Source organism: Hibiscus syriacus, unplaced genomic scaffold, assembly GCF_006381635.1.
Source record: "Hibiscus syriacus cultivar Baekdansim isolate YM2019G1 unplaced genomic scaffold, ASM638163v2 tig00110059_pilon, whole genome shotgun sequence".
NCBI lineage: Eukaryota > Viridiplantae > Streptophyta > Magnoliopsida > Malvales > Malvaceae > Hibiscus > Hibiscus syriacus.
In genome coordinates, this window is record NW_024062582.1 from 1,066,421 (window position 1) to 1,091,721 (window position 25,301).

At 35.5% G+C, this 25,301-nt stretch overlaps 1 protein-coding gene and 1 pseudogene across 1 annotated transcript; both read left to right on the forward strand.

The window, feature by feature from the left end:
* The first annotated feature begins 1,188 nt into the window (after positions 1-1,188).
* LOC120214365 (probable LRR receptor-like serine/threonine-protein kinase At3g47570) lies at positions 1,189-5,557 on the forward strand. The gene is made up of 5 exons (XM_039212278.1): positions 1,189-1,954; positions 2,064-2,429; positions 2,557-4,401; positions 4,542-4,904; positions 5,367-5,557. The coding sequence occupies exons 1-5, from the start codon at positions 1,189-1,191 to the stop codon at positions 5,555-5,557; spliced, it is 3,531 nt and encodes a 1,176-aa protein (XP_039068209.1).
* An 8,003-nt stretch (positions 5,558-13,560) lies between these two features.
* Positions 13,561-18,848, forward strand: LOC120214366 (annotated as a pseudogene).
* The last annotated feature ends 6,453 nt before the right edge of the window (positions 18,849-25,301 follow it).

The window sequence follows — 25,301 nt, forward strand, 5'->3', positions numbered from 1 at the left end:
ATTGGGAGATTAGGAGGAACATGTGCTGATTGTGAAGCTTTGCTTCAACAAAAGCTTCAACAATACTGAGCATATTGCATTTTATATATTTTTTACTTCACAAGGCTAACGAAAAAGTGTTGGATAAAATATCAAACTATTATTTTGTTCAAATATGTAGTTAGATAGATGCCAATAAAATAACTTTAGCAATATAAGCATGAAAAATAAAATAGCAAAAATCCCAGTATGATTGTACAAAATTTTCTTGTTTCCGACTAATAAAGAGTAATTTTGTTCATGCAGGAAACCCAATATATCATTCGATGTATGATGACTAATATGGATAATTTTTTTGATGTCAAACAGAAACGATGATCAAGAGGGTGTGGTGAAATCGTGGCCAAAATTTGACTGTTGGTTTCGGGTATTTTATAGGGAAGGATCAATTTATAATAATCATATAGTTTTGAAAGTTTATTGTAATTAATAACGATATGGGTTGTTATTGTGTAATTTGTAAAAAGTATGTCATTAGTAATTTATGAGATGTTTTGATATTTATTGTAATTTATAGAAATGTTTGTCTTTTATATCATTTATAAAAAAAAGTGCTGTCCTTAAATGTAATTTACAAAAATATTCTTTTATTGTAATTTATAAAAATTTATAAATTTGTTTATTATATTTTAATTGTCACCTAATATTGTTGAATCGAGGATAAACCAAATATAAAAGAAAATTATTTTTCTAGTGTACTGTAGCATTAATTATTATTGAAGGGACATAAAGTTGATATTTAACCATTTGGGAGGTGGGCATGACCTCTACTAACTCCCTCACTCTAACCCTATATAGATATTTTTCTAATTTTATATTTTTAATGGATCATGTGGAACGATGTGAGGAACATTTGCTTACGAAATCATGAACTACAAACAGAAACGATTTGTTTATTATATTTTAATTGTCACCTAATACTGTTGAATCGAGGATCAAACCGAAAATAAAAGAAAATTATTTTTCTAGTATAATGTAGCATTAATTATTATTGAAGGGGCATAAAGTTGATATTTAATCATTTGGGAGGTGGACATGACCTCTACTAACTCCTCGGCTCTAACCCTGAAAATGATATAGATATTTTTCTAGTTTTATATTTTTAATGGATCATGTGGAACGATGTGAGGAACATTTGCTTACGAAATCATGAACTACAACAATTGCTTCCATCTTCTTTGTGTTCTGTCGGTACAATGTTTCATAGTTTCCTTAGCTGTAGCTGTCAGGAGTCTAATGACCGATCAGTTTGCACTGCTTGAGTTTAAAGATCGCATCATCGATCCTCAAGACGTGTTGGCAAACAATTGGACGACCTCCAACTCTATCTGCAACTGGGTTGGTGTTTCTTGTGGAGTCATCCATGAAAGAGTTGTAGCTTTGGATCTCTCAAACATGAATTTCACGGGTACCATACCCCCACACCTCGGAAACCTTTCGTTTCTACTTTCTCTTAAGTTGAGCAACAACAATTTTCATGGCCATCTGCCAAATGAATTGGGGCACCTGCATCGTTTGAGGCTCATTCAACTAAGTTTCAACGACCTTCATGGGGAAATCCCTCAAACGCTTGCTAACATGTCCAAGCTAGAGATCTTGAACTTGAGACACAATCAACTATCTGGTCGTCTGTCATCTTCCATCTTCAAAATTACAACTTTGAAGCATATTGACTTTCGTGATAATAGCCTTTCTGGTTCTTTGGTCCATGATTTGTGTGTACAGCTTCCTAATCTTGAGCAACTTAGCTTAGGTAGAAATGAATTATCAGGTTCTATTCCATCAAGTATGGGCAAATGCACAAACCTTCAAATCTTGGAATTAACTGATAATAAGTTCAGTGGGGTCATTCCAAAAAGCATTGGGAATTTGACACAACTCACTGAAATATATTTAGGGTTAAATAACCTGGAAGGTACCTACCAATTTTCCCTGGATTCTTTAGTCTAAACATATTTGTGATATATATATATATATATATATAAAATTGGCTAACAACTAGGTTTTTTTGTTTATGTTTGTAGGTAAAATTCCTGAGGAAATGGGCAATCTTACTAGTTTAGAGGAGCTAAATATTCAACTAATTGAAGGTCTTACTGGTCAGATTCCTGCTTCCATCTACAACATTTCTTCTCTGAGGTTTATTGTTCTGGCCAACACTAGTTTATCAGGTGGTTTGCCAAATGATTTGTGTCGTCATCTTTCCAAGCTTGAAGGACTTTATTTGGACACGAATGAATTATCCGGTAGTATTCCTTCGAGTATAGGTGAATGCTACAACCTTCGACTTCTACAATTATCGAAAAATCAATTTTCCGGGACCATTCCAAAAGGTATTTGGAATTCAACCATGCTCCAAGAGATAAATCTAGGTGCAAACAAATTAGAAGGTATGTGCTTTTCCAAGTCCAAATGAAATCTATTTAATTTGTTTACTCCTTTTATTTAAATTCTAAACAAATAAATTCTTATAGATTATATTATTTTAAAATTTACTATTGGATGCAATTTTAACAGGTGATTTACCGCCCATGATCAAGGTTCCAAAGCTTGAGTTGCTTTTGTTATGGAAAAATAAATTTAGTGGAAACATTCTCAACTCTGTCTCCAATGCTTCCATGCTCAAGAGTCTAGACATAGGAGATAACTTCTTCTCTGGCCTAATTCCTGATACGCTCGGAAACTTAAGACAGCTTGAATGGTTCCGAATCTATAACAATTATTTTACGACTAATTTTGAGTGGAGCTTTCTTTCTTCTTTGGCTAATTGTAGGAATTTGAGTCGAATAGGTGTCTCAAAGAATCCATTGAATGGCATTCTTCCCACTTATATTGGGAACCTTTCAACATCCCTTCAATATTTTGATGCCATGAACTGTGAGCTTAAAGGTGATATTCCTATTGAAATAGGCAACTTAAGTGGCATGTACACTTTAGAACTTGGCTTCAATAAATTGAGTGGATTTATTCCAGCATCAATAGGAGGATTGCGGAACCTCCAAAGTCTAGGTCTTTCCTCTAATAGATTAGGAGGGTCCATCCCGGAAAGTATTTGTGGTTTGAGAAGGTTATATGCCTTGTTTTTGGCGCTGAATAAGCTGAATGGATCCATACTCTCATGTTTAGGTAATGTGACTTCTTTGAGACATCTCAACTTATATTCTAACAAATTGAGTTCTGCAATACCCTCAACTTTGTGGAATCTTATAGACATCTTAGAAATGGATTTATCTTCCAATTACCTTAACAACTCACGTGCTCTTGATGTTGGAGGTATGAGGAGTGTGATATATTTGAATTTGTCGACGAATCTGCTCACGGGTGATATATCATCTTTCATTGGTGCTCTTCTAACTTTGATATCATTAGATTTATCCAATAATAAGTTACATGGTCATATCCCTGAATCATTTGGTGGTTTGGTTAGTTTGGAGTTCTTGGACTTATGCAATAATAGTCTTTTTGGAGTCATTCCCAAGTCTTTGGAAAAACTTCCACATCTAAACCATTTTAATGTGTCTTTCAATAGACTGGAAGGAGAAATTCCCACCAATGGATGTTTCCGAAACTTTTCTAGCTCATCTTTCATGAATAATTATGCACTTTGTGGTCCACCTAGATTGCTAGTCTCACAATGCCAGAATAACGTCCACAAAAATCGCAAGATGACAATATTGCATGCCCTAGGGTATGGTATACCAACGATTGGTATTGTATTGGTAATAATAGTCTTGACTATCATGTACAGAAAATGTCGAAATAGGAGTACAACTCTATCAATTAATGATGATTTGTTACCTTTGGAAACATGGAGAAAAATTTCACAAGATGAACTTTCACGCGCAACTGATGGATTTGACGAAAGGAATCTGCTTGGTTCAGGGAGTTTTGGATATGTATATAAAGGGAGGCTTTCAGATGGAATGGAAGTTGCAATAAAAGTTTTCAATTTGCAGAGAGAAGCAGCATTTAGGAGTTTTGATGTTGAATGCGAAGCTTTGCGTAATATAGTTCATCGTAATCTTGTCAAGGTCATTACTTGCTGCTCCAATGTTGATTTTAAAGCCTTGGTGCTTAAGTTCATGTCTAATGGAAGTCTTGAGAAATGGTTACATTCTAAAAAGTGTCCCCTTGATATCTTACAAAGGGTTGACATAATGATAGATGTTGCAGCAGCTCTAGAACATCTCCACACTGGACATCCTACGCCTACAATTCATTGCGACCTAAAACCGAGTAATATTCTACTTGATGAAGACATGGTTGCACATGTGGGAGATTTTGGTATTGCCAAATTGTTGGGAGAAGATGATGGAACGACACAAACCATGACTCTTGCAACTATTGGATATATGGCACCAGGTGAGTCTTTAAAGTTATTTTTTTTATAATCCCCCTCCCCCTTTTTACATTTTAGATATTGGTTCCATAGATATGCGAATATATTTGGATTTTAAAAATATTTGAGGATTTATGATGTTTTAATTATGTTTGAAATGCAGAATTTGGATCAATGGGAATTGTTTCTGTGAAATGTGATGTCTATAGTTATGGGATTGTCTTGATAGAAACTTTCACAAAGAAAAAGCCAACTGATGAAAGCTTTGATGAAGAAATGACCATAAGGCATTGGGTGAAAAGTTCATTATCTAAAGGAATAACAAATATTGTGGATGTTGATTTATTAAGAATAGAGGATGAGTACTTTGCTGATAAAGCAAATTGTATTTCGTCCATCATGGAGTTAGCTTTGGATTTGTCAACTGAGATAGCAGAAGAGAGAAAAGATATGAAGGATGTTGTAGTTGAGCTAAAGAAGATCAAGCAAAGGTTTCTAAACAGCATCAACATGTTGGATAAAGATGGTAAGCAAATAGTATGATTATGGTTGTCTTGATTTTGTCATTAATCCAACCTTTTAATTATTTATTGTAAAACGACCTTAAATTTCTATTGTCACGCTGCCTTCACCATGAAATTTCTACATTTTATACTTTGTAGATACTCATCAGAGGAAGTTTACATTCTGCATTATATGTTTTGTATACATTGTATTTATATAGTTATCCAGTTTATTTTATATGTTCTTATTTTGTTTTTATTTTAAACAAGTGTTTGCATGATGTTCCCCACAACCGAATGATGAGCTTGTATGGGAACGCCATAATAGGGGCTGTTTCAATACAAAATCATGATATAATTGGCTCCCGATACAAGCTGGTATTGAGAGGGATCATCGTCTATTTGGACAACCCTGACAAAACTTCCCACACTCCCCAAGATTAAAATTTTTGGATGAAGAATTGGCCTCGATGCGTTCCTCACAGGATCTCGACTGGATGTTGCTGGGATTGGAAATGGATTATGTCGGATGTGTAAACAAGAAAACGAGACACCCTTGCATGCTCTCAAGGATAGCTCGATGTCCAAGGAAGTCCTCACCCTCTCGGGATTGGACGTTTCAATCATTACAGCTCAAAATTCTTCCTTCAAAGAATGGCTGGAAAGAGTGGCCTGATCACTTGATCGAGAAGGTCTAACCAGGGTATCAAATTGTTGCGGAAGACGGCTATCGGATAAGAAAAATCGCAACTGATAATTTGAGAAAATAAAAATGAAGATAAAAGATACACAAAATTTACGTGAAAAACCCCTAAATAATATAGGATAAAAACCACGGACAACGGTAGAAGAATTTCACTATGAGAAAATAAGAATTGCAACTTCTCTCGATCTACCAAGGAGAAAACAATGATAATTCTCTCTTGATAAATAGGAGAAAACAACTCTCAAGAAACTCTCTAAATTCTCTGTAGTATTGTAAGAAAGCTAGAATGCTTTGGGATGGTTTTGAAGCTAAATGAGCTATGGTATTTATAGTTGAAGCTTAAGAACTAATTTGTAAATACCCTAAATTACAATGACTAAAATTTTTATTTTTCCCTTTCGTTTTTTCAACAAATTCCAGCTTGAATTCGGTGCAATAAATGCACCACTTTCACCGAAAGTTTCCCAACAATTTCCACCGAAATTAGCCTACAAATGTTGACTTTTCAACAATCTCCCACTTGAAGATTTGATTGGAACAATCATATCTTCACACCATTCTTTCTACCTTGTACCTTCATGTTGCTTACGTCTCTGACAGGCCACAAGAGGATCGACACCAGGTAAATTTTTCAGCATTGATTGCCTTTGTCAAGAAATCTGCTATGTTATCTTTGGTATGGATTTTCTACATATCTACCGTTCCTTCTTCCACCTTTTCTCGAATGAAGTGGTATTGTACTCGTATGTGTTTTGTTCTTGAATGAAATGCTGGATTCCTTGCTAGATGCAAGGCGCTTTGACTGTCACAAAATAGAGAGACATACTCTTGATTGTGCCCAAGCTCCTCCAATAGCATCTTCAACCAAATTGCTTCTTTATTGGCTTGTGTAACTGCTACATATTCTGCTTCTGTTGTGGATGTAGCCACAACTGACTGCAACTTAAAAACCCAGCTTACAGCTCCATCAGCAACTTTGAACACATATCTTGTTGTAGATTTGCTTTTATCCAAATCCTCTGCATAGTCAGAATCGACATATCCATTGATAAGTAAGTTTGATCCTCCATAACATAATGCAACATTTGAGGTCCCTTTGATGTATCTCAGGATCCTCTTTACTGTATTCCAATGCTCTTTGCATGGATTCACCATGTACCGACTAACCACTCCCACTGCTTGTGCAATGTCTGGTCTTGTGCATATCATAGCGAACATTACACTTCTCACTGCTGATGCATACGGTACTCGAGACATCTCCATCCTTTCTTCTTCAATGCTAGGACTCATTCTGGAGGATAATTTGAAGTTAATAGGAAGAGGGGTAGAAATTAGCTTACAATCTTGCATGTTGAATCGTGACAAGATCTTCTTCAAGTAATTCTTTTGTGAAAGCCAAATCTTCTTATTATTTCTGTCTCGGTGAATTTGCATCCCTAGAATCTTGTTTGTTGACCCCAAGTCCTTCATTTCAAATTCCCTAGCCAGTTGTGCCTTCAATTATTCAATATGATCTTTGTTGGGTCCTGCAACCAACATGTCATCCACATACAACAGTAATATAACAAAATCGTTATAACCAGACCTCTTGAAATAAGCACAAGGGTCTGAATTAAGTCTGTTGTATCCAAGGCACATAATGAAGGAATCAAATCTCTTATACCAACACCTCGGTACCTGCTTTAGATCGTACAGAGATTTGTTCAACCTGCAAACCAAGTTCTTCTTTTCTTTTTCTTCAAAACCTTCAGGCTGAAGTATATAAATCTCTTCTTCAAGATTTCAATGAAGAAAAGTTGTTTTAACATCTAGTTGCTATAGATGTAAGTTCAATGTAGCACACATTGCCAAAATTACTTGAACTGTTGTTAGTCGAACCACATGAGAAAATATTTCATTGAAATCAATACCTTCTTTTTGAGCATATCCTTTGACCACCAGTCTTGCATAATACCTCTCAACTTGATCGTCGCCATTTTGCTTGATTTTAAAGGCCCATTTGTTACCAATTGGCTTCATTCCTTGTGGTAGTGGCACAAGGTCCCATGTATTATTTTTATGAAGGGCTTCAATTTCTTTTTGTATCGCCATCATCCACAGTGAAGCATCTGAGCTGTTTATTGCCTCCTGATATGTTGATGGCTCACCGTCCTCTGTTCAAAGGCAGTATGCAACATTTCCTTCTATAACATAATCTGAGTGCCAATTGGGACGTCTTCTCACACGATCTGATTGACGAGTTGTTGGAGCTTCATAACTCTCTGGTTCTTGTTCATCATGTGTTGGTTCTGCTTCAGAAGAATCTCCTTGTTCAACCTCCTTTTCCACATCTATCTATGTAGTCTCTGACTTTTCAGCGCTATCATATTCTACAAAGATAACATCCCTGCTGAATGTCACTTTTCGGGTAGTGAGATCCCACAAGTGATACCCCTTTACACCATCAGCATACCCCAAGAATTTGCATTTCCTGGATTTTGGATCCAGCTTTGAAATTTCTTGGGAGTTGTAAATCACGTACACAATACTTCCAAATATATGGAGGTTTGAATAATCAGCTGGTTTACCAGTCCACATCTCCATTGGTGTCTTCAGCTCTATTGTAGTTGATGGAGATTGATTCACCAAATAACAAGCGGTATTGACTGCTTCTGCCCAAAATGATTTATCTAGGCATGCATCCCTCAACATTGCTCTTGTTCTTTCTAACAAGGTTCTGTTCATCCACTCTGCCACTCCATTTTATTGAGGAGTGTTCGTCACTGTGAACTGTCTTTTGATGCCTTATTTCCTGCAAAAGTCATCAAATTCTTCGCTTGTGTATTCTCCTCCATTATCTGTTCTGAAACACTTGATCTTATTTCCAGAATCAAGTTCCACCCGCGCTTTGAAGTTTTTGAAATTTGAAAACACATCTGACTTCTTCTTAATAGGGTACACCCATCATCTCCTAGAGTAGTCATCACTAAATGAGACAAAGTATTTTGCTCCACCTAGGGATGTAACCGGTGCTTGCCATACATCAGAGTGAACCAATTCTAGAACACTTTTACCTCTAGAATTTGACGTGTTGAATTTCAATCGGTGCTGCTTACTTGTTATGCAATGCTCACAGAAGGTAAGTGATACATTTGTTAAGTCTGGAAGTAGCTTTTGCTCCACAAGGACTTTCATTCCTTGTTCTGACATGTGTCCAAGTTTCTGATGCCATAGCATTGCCAAATCTGAACTACATGAGGCAACAGAGGCTTCTGCTTCTACCAAAGTCTCTCCCTTCAGCATGTACAAGTTTGCAGCTATCTTTTCACCTTTCAACACCATAAGCGCTCCACGGAACACCTTCATGATTCCTTTTCGTGTTTCAATCTTGCTTGCATTATTATCAAACAATCCGTAGGATAATAAATTTTTCTTCAAGGCTTTCACGTTCCGCACATCTCGAACAACTTTAATTGTTTCATCATACATATTCAATTTGATGGTTCCCACGCCAATGATCTCTAAGGCATGATCATTGCAACTATACACAGATCCTCCTGAGACAGGTTCATAATGATGGAATCATTCTCTTCTTGAGGTCATGTGATATGTTTCTCCCGAATCAATGATTCATATGTCTACATATCTCTTTCTACCTTCTACGGTGGTTGACGCTTCACAACATAGAGCATCTCCATCATCTGAAGTGTTTGGAGTATTGCCTTATATAGATTGGAGTTTTTATTTAGACTCCAACAATCCTTCTTCAAGTGACCCTTCTTTCCACAGTTGTAGCACTTTAAATTCTTCTTGCTTCTCGACTTCGATCTACCATGTTTGTGACTGCTACTTTGGCCACGTTCTGTTGATCTCCCTCTCATCGTTGTCAACGCTTCTGCTTGTTGCAGATTTACTTATCTGTCTTCCTTGTTCTTGCACCGATTTTCTTCTTGTAGAACAACAGCTGCAACATCATCGACGATTAGAATGGTGACATTACTGTTTGTCAAGTTGATAATGAGTTGATCATACGAATCCAGTAGACTTTGAAGTAGAAGTTCAACACGTTCTTGCTCTACTATTTTACAGCTTAAGGATGTAAGCTGAGAAAATAAAGTGTTCAGTGTGTGTTTAAGTGATCCGTCACTGAAGTAGATTCTGGCATACGAAGAGTGTACAATTTTCTCTTAAGAAAAATTTTATTGTGCAGTGATGTGGCCTCGTACAATTTGGTGAGATGATCTCATGTCTCCTTAGTTGTCTTCTTCTCCTCGATGCTTGACAATAACTCATCTGCTAATGCTAGATGAAAGTTTGCCATAATATTTCCGTCCATTTCGATCTATTTGTTTTCATCTGTGAAATCTACCGGCCTTTCACTGATAGCTGCTACACAACCGTCTATCCTCAGGATGACCTTTATATTCAATTTCCACAATGAGAAATTTATCCCATTGAATTTTTCAATATCAAATTTCGTTGACATAGCTTCTTTACGAATAGCTCCCACTATTTCACTATCGTGAATAGTTCTCTAGAACCTTCAAAGAATGGGTAATAACTTCTTACTTTCTTATGTTGGATGATCCACCTTTTGGTGGTAACCACAAAGACAATAAGCAGATATTACACACTCTAATCTAGCTCTGATACCAATTGTTGCGGAAGACGGCTATCGGATAGAGAAAAATCGCAACTGATAATTTGAGAAAATAAAAAAGAAGATAAAAGATATACAAAATTTACATGGAAAACCCCTAAATAATATAGGGTAAAACCACGGACAACGGTAGAAGAATTTCACTATGAGAAAATAGGAATTACAACTTCTCTCGATCTACCAAGGAGAAAACAATGATAATTCTCTCTTGATAAATAGGAGAAAACAACTCTCAATAAACTCTCTAAATTCTCTCTTGTATTGGAAGAAAGCTAGAATGCTTTGGGATGGTTTTGAAGCTAAATGAGCTAGGGTATTTATAGTTGAAGCTTAAGGACTAATTTGTAAATACCCTAAATTACAATGACTAAAATTTGTATTTTTCCCTTTCATTTTTCAACAAATTCCAACTTGAATTCGGTGCAATAAATGCAACACTTTCACCGAAAGTTTCCCAACAATTTCCACCGAAATTAGCCTACAAATGTTGACTTTTCAATACAAATAGCGTTCCGAAACCGTGATAGCGGCCGTGATATGACGGTTGCGCCACCGTCCGAAACCGATTTTGATGGTTTTTGCGGTGGGTCACAGATTCACACCAATATCAGTTGATTGCGCCCACAATTTAACGGGAAACGGACGATTGCGCCAATAACGGGACGCAACCACCGTGATTCCAAGACAAAATCAAAAACCAACCTCTGCTGCAATCAACTATAAACGAAAACAAAAATGAAAATGAAGGGACTTTGGATTCCCGAGTTAGCTCTGACCAGTTTTGGATAGAAGATGCGCCGGAGAAAGTCCTTCGAGTAGCAGATGATGATCGTCGATTCCTTGATCCACCATGAGCAGTTTGTGGGTTTATGGATCATTTTGAAAGAGGATTTTGTTTTTGAATAGTTTTGAAGTCCACCATTTGCTCCTCTCTTTGGCCTCTATTCTCTCTTATTTGGAAATGAAATGAGTGAAAATTGAAGAATAGTGAAATGGGTGGGGCTGTGGGGTGAAGAAGAGTAAACTGGAGAGTGAAGAATAGTTAAATGAAAAGTCTTCCCTGATTGACGTCCACTTCAAATTAGGAAATTTGATCCCTCGTTTTCACAACACTTAACCCGTGTTTTCTTCTTATTCTTTTCAAGGCTTAATATACCATTTGATTTATGAGTTATATATACATTATTTTAATATTTAAATCATTATTTTATTATAATTACCAAAAAATACTGATATAATATAATATCTGATATTTTTTAACGTCCATAATTTGAATAAAATAAGATATATAACAAAATGAAATAAAAATAAGAAAAGATATATAATTAAGAAGTCAAACCATGAATTAATTATTTAAGTTTTTTAAATAGAATCATTATTTAAATTATGTACTCATTTTAGATATTTAGATGTTAGGGTGATTAAATTTTTGGTAAAAATATGTATTTTTAAAAAAGAGAAAAGTATTATTTTTCCCTTTTTTATATTTTCAGTTGTAACCTTTGTATTTATATTTTAATCTAAATAATATCTAGTAAAAATTAGGAAAAAATGAATAATCACTTTATAAATATTTCACTAATATCATTTTAAGGTTGATTTCATGATTTAATTTGTTAACTTTAATACCTAAATTATGAAAAATTCCATTTTATAAAAAATATAAAAAAAATAAGAAAAGTCCTTTAAATAAATAAATAAATGTCTAAAAAACTATTCAGGGTTTGAGTTTAAGCATACTTGTGTTCCTTAACCCGTGATGGGTTTGATTGCTGCCTTATGGCCTAAGGGTATGTATCTTAAGGTTGAGGATGTAGCAAATGCAACACTCTACCTAGCAAGTGAAGACCAAAGATATGTTAGATTGCATCATTTGTTCATAGACGTGGGCTTTACTGTGCCAATCCGTCGTTCTACATGTTCCAATGCCCGACAACGACCATTCATACAATATTCTAATAAATTTTAATATTTTTTTTTATAAATTTTAAGTTTCTTATTTTTTAAATTTTTTAATTTCTTAGATTTTTATTTTTATCCATTTTAATTTCTTAGATTTTTTTAATCTCATAGTTATAGCAAAGTTTTTTTTATCCATTTTAATTTCTTAATTTTTTCCTATGTTGATTGTTGATAGTCTTATTTCTTTTAAATAATAATGTATTCACAATGTCATCGTTAATTAATTATCTTATCCTATCATCGGATTTATAAAGTTTCTATTTGATTAAACTATATTATATATATGTCAATTTCGCTTAGAAAACATTTTAAAAATCATTAAAAATGATTTCTAATAATTATAATTATTTTTATTATGTTTTAAGATAAATTGTGTAAAATTTAAAAAATTCACGATCTCGACACCCGCAGTGAACGCGATGACATCCGTTATGCCCGCAACCGAGATAAACACGACGTGACCGAAAACGTGACCGCGAACGCTATTTGATACCTTGGATCTAACCAAACTGCTAAACCTTCTCTGGAGTTTATGGAATCATCGTAACACGTGGGTCCACGATGAAAAGCTACAAGATGCAAGAGCAGTTGTAAATGTCTCGTGGGCTCTAGGGTCTTCTTTCAAAGAGGCGAACGAGATTGCAGCCACAACCAGCTCCTCGATGAACAAAAGATCAAAACATCTTTGGACGAAGCCAACCGTGAGGAGAGTCAAAGCTAATGTGGACAACGTCTGGTTGCCTGGGTGCGGTGCTACAGCCGTTGGAGTCGTTGCAAGGGACCATCATGGCATGGTTCTTGGTGGAGTCACATGCAGATCGGAAGGATGTCACACCTTCGAGTTGACTGAGACTGAAGCTTTCACATAGGGTATAAAATTTGCCATCCGAAACGAATGGACCGTTGCAATTATTGAAGGATATGCATATGTGATCATTAACAGATTATCAAATAACCAAGAAGATATTTTGGTGATCGGGCTAATTCTTAATGAAGCTCGTGACGCCCTCAAACATCACCCGAACTTTGTCGAGAATCAGTCTGTTTTGATTTTATTTTGACAAACCGGAATGTATCAAAAACAATGTACTCCTTAATACCATTGGCATATGAAATGAAGTTATCATTATTATCAAAATATATATATAACTCTCGTGTCAACCCTCATGCTTTTAGGTGTTAAAAAACTTTTATGTATTTTTAGTTGAAAACTTAATTAATTTAATTTATCATTATAAGAATTTAATTAATATAAGAAAAATCAATTAATTTTTTTTAAAGAAAATCAAACCGCCAAGGAAAAAAATTCAAATAATAATTTTTTAAAAAGCTTAAAAAGACACGAGGAGCTCTCCCTACAAACAAAATCCGAATTTCATCGAAGACTGTTCTTTTGATATCCTTCCCATTCGATTTTCGTGGTATGAAAACTGCACTGAAAACCCTATTATTAACCAATTCAAGTAAATATTTCACCTCCTACGTTCAAAAATGTGTTTCTTTATTAAAGAATTTCTCAGGCAAAGGCATGGTTACGGGAGGAACAATCCTCCATTGCCATTTACTCAAGAATGGTGTTTTTTTTTTCAGAGAGATTTATAGCTATCAAACTATTAATAATGTACCTTGAATCTAGAAAATCATCTGAAGCTAATCAGATTGTGAAGGAGTTCAATGGGTTTGATTTAGTTGTTCAAAACTGTTTGATTAGTGGACATGTTAGGTGGGGAAATTTGAGTGAAGCACGGAAGATGTTCGACTAAATGCCTAAAAGAAACGAGATTACATGGACATTGATGATTTCGGGTTTAATGAAATGTGGAAAAGTGGAAGAATCAATGTTTTGTTTTGAAAGGAACCCATTTGAAAGTGTGGTTTCGTGGACAGCTGGGATTACTGGGTTGGTGAAAAACGGATCAAGTTTTCATGGTTTGAAGCTTTTTGTAAGGTTTCTTGAACCTGCGATTAAGCCAAATCAAGTTACTTTTATTTCTATAATTAGTGCATGTACAGAAATGGGTGATTTTGACTTGGGACCGAGTGTTTTAGGGGTTGATAATTAAAATCGGGTTTGAGAATTATGTATCTGTTGGTAGAGCACAATGTTCTTAACATTGAGGTCGTGGGATCGAGTCCCACGGAGGGTATTTCATAATTCGGAGGTCTTCTACGGAAGCTGCTCTTAACTTGGTGTTGGGGGCAGCCTACTATCTTACCTCCCCTTACCCCATTACATATGGGAACAAGGAACAACCATTTTTTTGTATATGTTTGCAACTCTTTGATAACATTGTGTTTGAGAATGTACGAATTTGATCTGGCTAGGAAGGTGTTTGATCAAATGGAAACGAGAAATGTCGTTCTTGGACTGCAATACTCGATATGTATTTCGAGATGGGAGACTTGAGAGAGAAAAGGAGGATCTTTGATGAGATGCCAGAAAGAAATCAAGTTTCTTGGACTGCAATCATTGCCAGGTATAATCAGTATGGTGATAATATAGAGGCATTGAAACTCTTTCGACGAATTGTTCGAGAAAGGATTAAGAGGACTATCTCGTGTTTATCTAGCGTTCTTTGTGCATTAGCTAGCCTTGAGAGTTTACAAGCGGGGAAGAACATTCATGCACATGTTACAAAAATTGGGATTGAAGAAGATGTTTTTATTAGTTGCACTCTCATTGATATGTACTGTAAATGCAGAGAAACTAAAGACCCACGGTTCATTTTTGACTCAAATGTTGTTTTGTGGAATTCGATGATAGGTGGCTAAGCATGAATGGTCAAATGGATGAAGCTAAGTACTTGTTCGATAACATACCTTATCGAAATAACGTTTCTTGTTGCTTTGATTGGTGGCTATGTGGAATTTAAGCAATTCGATATGGTGTTTGAAGTTTTCAATGAGATGATTTTGTCGGGGGAAACTCCGATGAAGCCCACATTTTCAAGTGTTCTTTGTGCTTGTGCAAGTGTTGCCTCATTGGAGAAAGGAAAGGATATCCATGGAAAGATCATAAAATCCGGGTTCCAATATGATGTTTACTTGGGCACAGCCTTAACTGATATGTACGCAAAATGTGGAGATATCGAAAGCTCTAAACAGGTCTTTGATAGAATGTCGGAGAGAAACGAGTTCTTAAGGACAATTATGATTCAAGGTCTAGTAGAAAGCGATTTCGCGAAAGAATCTCTCTCCTTGTTCGAATAAATGAAAAGAAATTCCTCTGTTGCTCCTAACGAACTCATGCATTTATCAGTTCTATTTTCATGTTCTCATTGCGGATTAGTCAATAAAGGACTCGATTACATCGGTGCAATGGGGTCGGTATACGGTGTAAGGCCAAAGGGAAGACATTATATGTAATACCCCAAAATTTAGATAATGACCAAAATGAAAATTTGGAAAGTTTGATGGTCAAAGTAGAAAATTGGGAAAAAGTTTAGGGAATTAAGTGGTGATTTTTCCAAAAATAATTTTATTTCATAAATGGATTTATTTAGTGAACAAATTATAAATTTGGTAAAGTTTGATGACTAGAGTATAAACTTTGAAAAGTTTGATGACCAAAATGTAATTTTAAAAAGTTACATATGGGTCACGAAAATAAGTAAATAAAAATATTATTTTCATATTTTTGAAATGTTGGAAAATAATATTTAATGGTTTAATTCCATATTTAACTTGAATTGTTTGATTAAAGTGACTGAATTGAAATTTTTGGAAATTTCAAGGGCAAAATGATAAAGTAGAAAACTAATTTGTTCATCTTTGACTATTGAAAGATGACAAGGCTGATATTTATCTGATTTTGAAGATGATAAGGTATGTATCTAGGTTTTATGGTAATTATAAAGTTATATTAAGGGTATATTGGTATTTTCTCAAGTTAATGATTTAAATAATGTTTTAAAGGATGATAAGCATGATATCAATCAAAAATATCATGCCAAATTGTTCTTCTCCAGCATATTCACGTGAGAAAGCTTTGAAGGTAAGAAAAATATTTTATTTTCAATTTTTGATCTAATTCCTTTGGAATTGGAGTTATGTCGTGAAATAGGAAAATGATCTACATGAAAAACGCTATCATTTGGTACCAATATTACTTTTTAATCTTGCTGGATTTCAAAGTCCCAAATTTAAGGGTTTATGTTCATGATAGGATTCATGAAATTGATGATAAATCTTGATGATTTACATGTAGTAGATTGATATTCAAGTATGTATGATGATTAGAACATGTTTAATCTTTCTAAAACTTATTCTTTAAGTTTTGGCCATGGATTGTTTGAGTAAGAATAATTATGGAAAAATTATATATAGGTTGGAAATGATGAAGGAAATATTCTACAAGTCTTAGAAAAATTGGGGACCATTTCGTAAGTTTTGAAAAGTTGGGGATCAATTTGTAAATTCTAGAAAATTGAGTGGGTTGTTATACAAGTGTTGTATAGTTGATGTACTACACTGGAAAATGATGTTTTGGGATTTAAATGAGTGTTATATGTGAAAAATGACTATTTTGGAAGTTTGAAAAGATTGATGATTTAAGTAAAACATTTGCATAGTTGGGGTACTTAAATTTAAGTATGCCTTTGTAAAGCATTTGAATGATAGTAATTTCAATGCTGGAATTTTGGTATTAAGAATCTAGGTGATAAAATGGTGAATGACCATTTTATGTAAATTGGAAAAGTTGGTTCCAATGTTAAAATGAATTATTAAGTGTTTAATAATTGGTAGAAATGGAGTTGTTATGGGATATGTTTATGTTAGTACAATACTAACATATGTATCATTATGAAATTTTGATTTATACAGATCATGGTTGATTTGCGATTGAAGCAAGTCAAGTATAAAAATGGTTTATTGTGGACAATAGTGAGGCACATATTTTGGAAATTATAAAGTGTCAAGGTGAGTGCAATACATGCATGAAATTATATATGGATGTTTTAAACATCATCAGGAAGACTTGCAATAAGTCGACCTTGTTTAAATCAGCATGATATTATGTCATATTTTTATAAATTAACATGACATTGATATGTCAAAGTATGAAACTAAAGTGCATTGATCACTGATTGTTGCATATGATTTTGATCATGAATGTTATTTCGGGTATGAACTGTCCAATGTTAAATATTGATAATATACTTTGCCATGGATGGGATCAAATAAAACTTACTATATGCCCAAGTATGTTATTGAGGATCAGTGGTATTAATGGCATGCCATAGAGTTTAGCAGCTGCAGAATTAAGTAGTACTATAGTGTCAAATAAGATACATAGTACAAGTCAGGTGGGTAAGACCCGACCTCAGCACTACGGTGCATTATTAGGTGAGCAAAGCTCGACCTCAGCACTTCGGTGCAATAGTTGACTCCTATATCAGGTTCCTCATACAGTTATACTTTGTGTTATGGTTTATAAATGGTAATCATGAAAATAAGCTTACGAGCTTATGGAATAATGACAAGTATAATGGTAAAATAAGCTTACGAGCTTATGGATTAAATGGTAAGTATATTGGATATGCTAGTAACATGATTAAATGGCATTTTGATTTTTACATTGAAAATCATGCATGAATTGTATTGCACTGTTTATTGTTTTAAATTGTCTCACTAAGTATATACTTAGCTTGTGATAATTTTCATGCGTAGGTAAAAAGTCAATAGTAGAATAAAGAGTTCGGAATGATATCAAGCATCGAGGAGTATATTTCAATATCAGTAAGACATCCTATGATGGAATTTGATTTAGATAGTGGCATGTAATTTGATAATGTTTAATTTGTTTTGTTGAATTAATTTGTAAACAAATTGATAAATTGATAGTGATAAAAAGGTTAATTTTTATGAGTTTTATATGTAATTTTTGAAAGTTACTGTAGCAATTACTGAAGCAGTGAACATTACCACGTTTTAAGAAAAATTTCCAGAATGCATTTAGGGAACTGATTCCCTGCTATAGGGGAATCGATACCCCCATTGTTCATGGGTACACTATTCACTATTCATAATTCATGGGTACTGTTCATTATTCATAAAAAAATATTTTGAATTAAATTGGTTACAACGAAATATGATTTATATGATATGATATTTTTATAATATCATTTACCATTTTAAGAAAATAAATTCTTAAATCGATTTTTCTTGCAAATGGTTTTAGAAATTTTGGTGACATCTATAATCTGTATAGGTATAAGTATACAGGTTATGGGTGTTACATTATACATGTGTAGTGGATATGCTGTCCCGGTCTGATGCCTGTATGAAGCTGAAGAGTTGATTAACTCCATGCCTTTTCAGCCCGAAGCTAATGCACTGGCGATATTTTTAAGTGGTTGCAAGACATACAAAAATGAGGAGATAGCAGAGAAAACAACGAGGAAACTCGTCGAACTAGTGGAGAGAAGCTCGGTCGGATTTGTTTTGTTGTCCAACATTTATGCTTCAACGGGGAGATGGAGTGATGTTTCGAAGATTTGGAAACTGATGAGGCAGAAGGGATTGAAAAAGAGTGGTGGGTACAATTGGGTTGAGGTGAGAAGCCATGTACATTGTTTTTATTCGGGATACAGAACACACGTGAAATCAGAAGAGATTTGTGATATCTTGGAGCTCTTGAGATCAGATATGTTCATCTGACAACTCCTGCAACTGGCCCTCAAGATTGCCAAATGAGGAGCCATCAGAATTAAGCTTCAACTAATCTTACTGTTCGGGGAACCCGCATAGACTCGAGTAGCCTTTGTCAAAGGTTGGCATTTGTATGCTTACGTAGTTACGTTTCAAATTGTTATTAAGGCAATCACCATGCAGACGGGGACTACACGAGAGTAGGTCAAGCCACCAAGAGGTGGTTGTAGGGTAATCTCGCAGAATAAAAGGGACAAAGATCAATTAGAGGTATGAACTCCACATTGAAAGTTTCGCTAAAGATGCACAAGATTGTCATTATCCCAAATTTTTAAAATGGCTTTGGCGTTCTGAATTTTTATCATCTTATATTTTATTTAGTTACTACATTTTATTTGTATAAGATAGTATTTGATTACAATCTTTTTATCCTATTAACAAGCGTTAGCATGATGAGTCAGCTGATAATACTGCATGGGATCATTAGCAGTATAGTTAGAAGCTTCCTGAAGTTGTTATAACAGTTAAGGCTGTTAGGATGTTAATTTGGTTAGGTGTTTAGTTAAGGTTGTTACATTAGTTGTTAGAAGTTGTATATAAGCAGCATCAATCTTGTATTCATCAGTGAGTTCCAAGATTCAATATACAAAGCTGTGTTCATTTGTTTACTGCATTCCCAATATGGTATCATTCGCCATTGATCTTGGGATCGTACCTTCTTACTTCCGCTTGTGATCTAAACCTTGTTAAAGTGTTGCTTGATCATGGATTTTACCTCCAACACTCCTCAAGGTTTCACCAACAAGAAGGTTAATGTGGTTCTTGGTGAAACCAACTTCTTCTTGTTAAACAGCAGATCTTGCTCACGGTTCGGAGTCATCGACTGGAGCAGCTGTTAACTGCAGGTGTTTCCCCTCCACCTATGACGATTCTTGATGCAAATGGTAAGACTCAAGCGAATGAAGCATATGAAGACTTCATCGCGCAAGACAGTGCTCTAGCGTCGTGGCTATTGTCAACGGTAAGCACCCATCTTTTACCATAATTTTTAGCGCTGAAACAGCTGCTGCAGTTTGGGAACTGTACTCAAGTTTTTTCCAAATCGCTCAACTATGTCAGTCATGAGTTTGCACTATAAACTACAATCTATAAGAAAAGGGAATGACAACATGCGAATGTATCTAACACGCATTAAAAAGTATGTGATGCCCTTGTCTCATGTGGGAGTGATGTTCCCCCAGTTGAACAAATAGTAAGCATTATGAGAGGTCTTCCTCGAGAATATCATTCATTCATGGTTGTTGTCTTAACAATGAAAGATGCACTCTCCATAGATAACATACATGTAATGTTGTTGGATGCTAAGGTAAAACTTGCTGGATTTGATGAACAGCATGACAACTTGTCTATAAGTGCAAATTATGCACGTGGTGAGGTTGATCGTGTGCCTTCTACTTGTCAAGAGAATAGATCTGGCCGTGGAGCGTCTGGTGCAAGAAATGGTGGTAGAGGGCAAGGTCGAACACGTGTTCAGTGTCAGCTCTGTGGGAAGCTAGGACACTTGGTTGATCGTTGTTGGCATAGGTTTGATGAAGACTTTACTTGTGTCTCAGCCAATAATTATCCTTCCTCCAAGGATAGTTCCTCAAGCAGTTACTCCACGGCTGGTTCCACCTCTGCCAGTGCTAGTCAGGGTTGTGAGTGTTGTTCTCGTATAAAAACAGACTCTCAAGTAAATGTTGCTACTGTAACTTCTTAGCGTTGGGTGGGTGGACTCGGGTCCACTCACTATGTCACCCTTGATAGAACGAATCTAGCAAACACTACCGACTTCCATGGCCCAGGTTAACTCACAGTTGGTAATGGTAACTCTCTAGACATTCGTCTCATTGGTAATTCAAGTTTACCTACTACATCTAGAGTACTGATGTTGCATGATCTGTTACATGTCCCTCATATAACAAAAAACTTGCTTTCGGTCTCGAAGCTTGCTAGGGACAACAATATCTTCTTTGAGTTTCATACAGTAGCTGTTGTGTACGAGATGAGGTTACTAAGCAAGTGCTTTTGACTGGTGAAGAATCTGGAGGGCTTTACTCGTTTGTGACAAGTAAGACAACAAGAGAAAATGTTTGTATTGTTGTTGATGTTAGTTTTGCTGCTAAAGTTGCATCTACTGAGATTGGAGAGCTGTGCAATCGAAGACTTAGTCACCCTTCTAATAACACATTAAGGCAAATTACTAAAGAACTCGATGTAAAAATTACCTCAGATGTAAATAAGACAATGTATTGCTTGCCATATGGGTAAAAGCCACAAATTACCCTTTGAACAATCGAATACATCTTATGAAACTCCATTTCAGCTTATCTTTATTGATTTATGGGGACCTCCACATATATCCTCGAATGGATTTAGATTTTATGCTTCCTTTGTTGATGCATACACTCGACATACATGGGTTTACTTATTAAGACATAAGTCTCAAGCCACTGAAGCTTTCTTGCTGTTTCAAAAAATGGTGGCAACTCAATTCGGTATTTCCATTAAAGCAGTGCAAAGTGACTGGGGTGGTGAGTTTCGCAGTCTCTCACCACTACTAGCCAAAGTTGGAATTGTTCATAGGCTATCATGCCCTTACACATTCGAGCAGAATACCATTGTCAAAAGGAAGCACAAACATCTGGTTGAAATGGAAGTGGTATTGCTGGCACAGGCATTGTTACCAATGGAGTATTGGTCATATGTTGTTATTGTTGTTGTTCAATTGATTAACAAATTACCTACTAAGGTTTTGCAAGGAGTTTCCCCTAGGAGAAGTTGCTCGGGAATAAACCAAACTATAACTACCTGAAGGTGTTTGGTTGTCAATGCTTCCCTCACCTGCAACCTTTTCAAGCTCATAAGCTTGCATTTTGCTCGCAATTATGTTAATATCTTGGTGTCAGCCCCCAACATAGAGGGTTTCAATGCCTGACAGCTGATGGAAGGGTCTACATTTCTAGGCATGTCGTGTTTAATGAAATTGTGTTTCCTTTTGCAGATAGGTCACCTTCATGTAACTCCCAGGAAGTTACAAATCGACAGTTACAATCTTTAGAGATTATGACTAACATGCAACGCGTACCTGCTCAACAACTGGTACAGGTTGTAACTCAAGGTAGTACTGAGTCAGGATCATCTGTACCTCATAACATAGAGGATGCAAGTATGGAAGAAGCTGCAGAAGAATCATCGAGTGTGGTTATGCCTACTGAAGAAACTGTTGAACCTAGCCTCGAGGGTGACCTTGGAGAAGAAGAAGAAGATGTGCAAATGCTTCCAATCTAATTGCACCAAACAGTGATGATGCTTAACCTAGTATTGAAATCTCTCCTATTATTAGTGTACCACGTATGAACAACCATCCTATGCTCACGAGAGGCAAGTGTGGTATTTTTAAACCTAAAGTCTACTCAAGTTACTTTGATGAGGAAGTTCCCTCGACTGTTACTAAAGCATTTCAGTCTCCAAAGTGGGTTATTGCAGTTCAAGAAGAATTTAATGCTCTTAAGAGGAATAGAACCTGGACTCTTGTTAAGCTCCCTCCTGAACGAGTTGCAGTAGGCTGTAAATGGTTGTTCAAAGTGAAATGCAATCCAAATGGCTCGGTTCACAGATACAAGGCACGACTAGTTGCAAAAGGATTTTTTCAAGTGTCTGGGTAAGACTATCTTGACACATTCAGCCCTATTGTAAAATTTACAACTCTAAATGTAGTCTTGTCTATTGTAGTGGCCAATAACTGGGAATTAAGGCATGTTGAAATCAACAATGCCTTTCTTAATGGAGATTTAAGAGAAGCAGTGTTTATGAAACAACCACCATGATTCGAGCAGACAACAGCTGATTGTGTGCCCCTTGTATGTCAATTGCAGAAAGCACTTTATGGCTTGAAGCAAGCTCCACGTAATTGGCATTCCAAGCACTATGATTGCTAATATTGTATGCATGCTGCAGAACACGTTCTCTTAAAAATTTGGGACCTCTTAGTTATTTCATGGGCATTGAAGTAAAACGCAACAATGGCTCTCTGATGCTCAGTCAAAAGAAGTTTATCTTGGAGCTTCTAAAAAAGGTTGGCATGGAGAATGCTTCATCGTGTGCAACACCTATGATTCTTGCACCTAAGTTAACTGAGGATGGTGAATTATTGAGTGATGCAACTGTGTATCGACCCATTGTTGGATCATTATTATATGTTTGCCATACCAGCCCTAAGCTTGTTTTCAGTGTTTGAAATGTTACTCAGTTTATGCATGCACCTCGGGAAAGTCATCTAGTGGCAGTAAAACACATTCTGAGATAATCTTGCAGGAACTGTGGAGTATGGCTTGATGTATCTCCCATCTAAGTCGAATTTACAGTCTCAGCATTTGCTGATGCTGATTGGGGTGCAAGTATCACTGATCTTAGGTCAATCTCAGGATATGGAGTGTTTCTTGACAACCACTTGGTTGCTTGGAGCTCAAAGAAACAAAAATCTGACTCACGTTCAACGATGGAGGCTGAGTACAAAAGCCTAGCTGATGACACTGCTGAAGTTACATGGGTAAGTACCTTGCTAACTGAGCTTGGGTTGAAGCAACATGAGAAATCAGTGATCTGGTGTGATAATACAGGAGTGGTGGTAATGAGTGTCAACCCAATTTATCATGAACAATCAAAACATGTTGACTGTGATGTGCACTTTATCCGTGAGAATGTGGCTACTCAACAACTATGTGTAAACTATGTTCCTGCAGCTCATCAAGTGGTTGATGGTTTTACTAAACCATTGACTAAGGCAGCATTTGAAGTATTTCGAGGGAAGATTGGGGTGAAAGTGTGTTTAAGGTCAGAAGAGGAGAAGAAGAAGAAGAAGAGGGAATGTTAGCATGATGAGTCAGCTGTTAATACTACATGGGATCATTAGCAGTATAGTTAGAAGCTTCCTGAAGTTGTTATAGCAGCTAAGGTTGTTAGTTTGGTTAGTTGTTTAGTTAAGGTTGTTACATTAGTTGTTAGAAGCTGTATATAAGCAGCAACAATCTTGTTTTCATCAATGAGTTCCAAGATTCAATATACAAAGTTGTGTTCATTTGTTTACTGCATTCCCAATAACAAGGTACATAAATTGTACAGACGAAACTATTCGAACTCGAGATCTCTAAAAAAAATACTTCCTCTTATTACTAAGGCCACTTAATGAGTTCGTAAATATGATTATTACATGTGTGTTTCACCCATATAATAAGCCTATTTTATTACTTGCATCATATGTATACTTAAAATAAATCATTACTTTCTAAGTGAAACAAATTAGATTATAATTATTCCTACAGTATTCAGCTCACTCTAAATTAGTTAAAAATAATTTTTGAGATACTCTTAATCATCTTAACCATTTGACATTGAAAGCTCATACACCTAGCATTTTTTGTGCTCAAACCTGGTACTTCAAGGGATAACAACAATTTTTTTTATCACTAAGGTTGTTCATTTCGTGCAATAAAAAAAATTGAATATTAACGATTAAAAGAATACCTTTCATTACACTAACTAAAAATTGAAGAAATATGGTAATCATTATCGGCTTCCTAAAAAATAAATATAAACTGTGATTACAAAAATTTATATAAATGAAGAATATTATATAATTGGCTTAATGCCCAAATAAGTGCTCAAACTATGTCTTTTGTGTCAAATAAGTGTCTACATTTTTTTTTGCTCATCTGGGTGCCTAACGTTACAAACATTAGCACTTTAGGTATCGGGCAGTCAACACCATTAGTTCACCTCGTTAAGTGACACATGTCACAACCTGGTAATTTTGAAATTATTTTTTTATAAAAAATATTATTATATTTATAAAAGAAACTCTAACTTTTCTTATATCATAAAACAACTCCAAAATCCCAAATCCCAAATCCTATCCTTAATCCGCCGTCTCGGCCACGACCAATGTCTTTGACGTAGTCACTGCCATCATCCTAGTTATATGTTGTCGTAGTTATGGCCGATTAACAATCGAAATCGTGTGAGATCACGATTTTCATCCTAGGGTTCATGGGATTTAAAACTTTGATTTATCGTCAATTGGTCACGATTTCATAGGGATTTTGGTCACCGAGGGGAGGGGATGTCGGGTGGAGCTTCTTCGATGGCAAAGGGCGACGGTCTGCGTGAGTTTAGGGGTTGAAATGAAGGTTTTCAAAGTTTAGGGGTTATTTCAAATTTTATGTGTTTTATTTTTTAAAAAATACATAATTTTTTTTTAAATTTATATAAAAATTTTAAAATTACCAAATTATGACACGTGTCATTTACCGGAAAAACTAACGACGTTGACGGTCCAGGCACCTAAAGTGCTAACATTTGTAACGTTAGACACCAAGATGGGCCAAAAAAATATAAGTACTTATTTGACAAAAAAGGCATTTA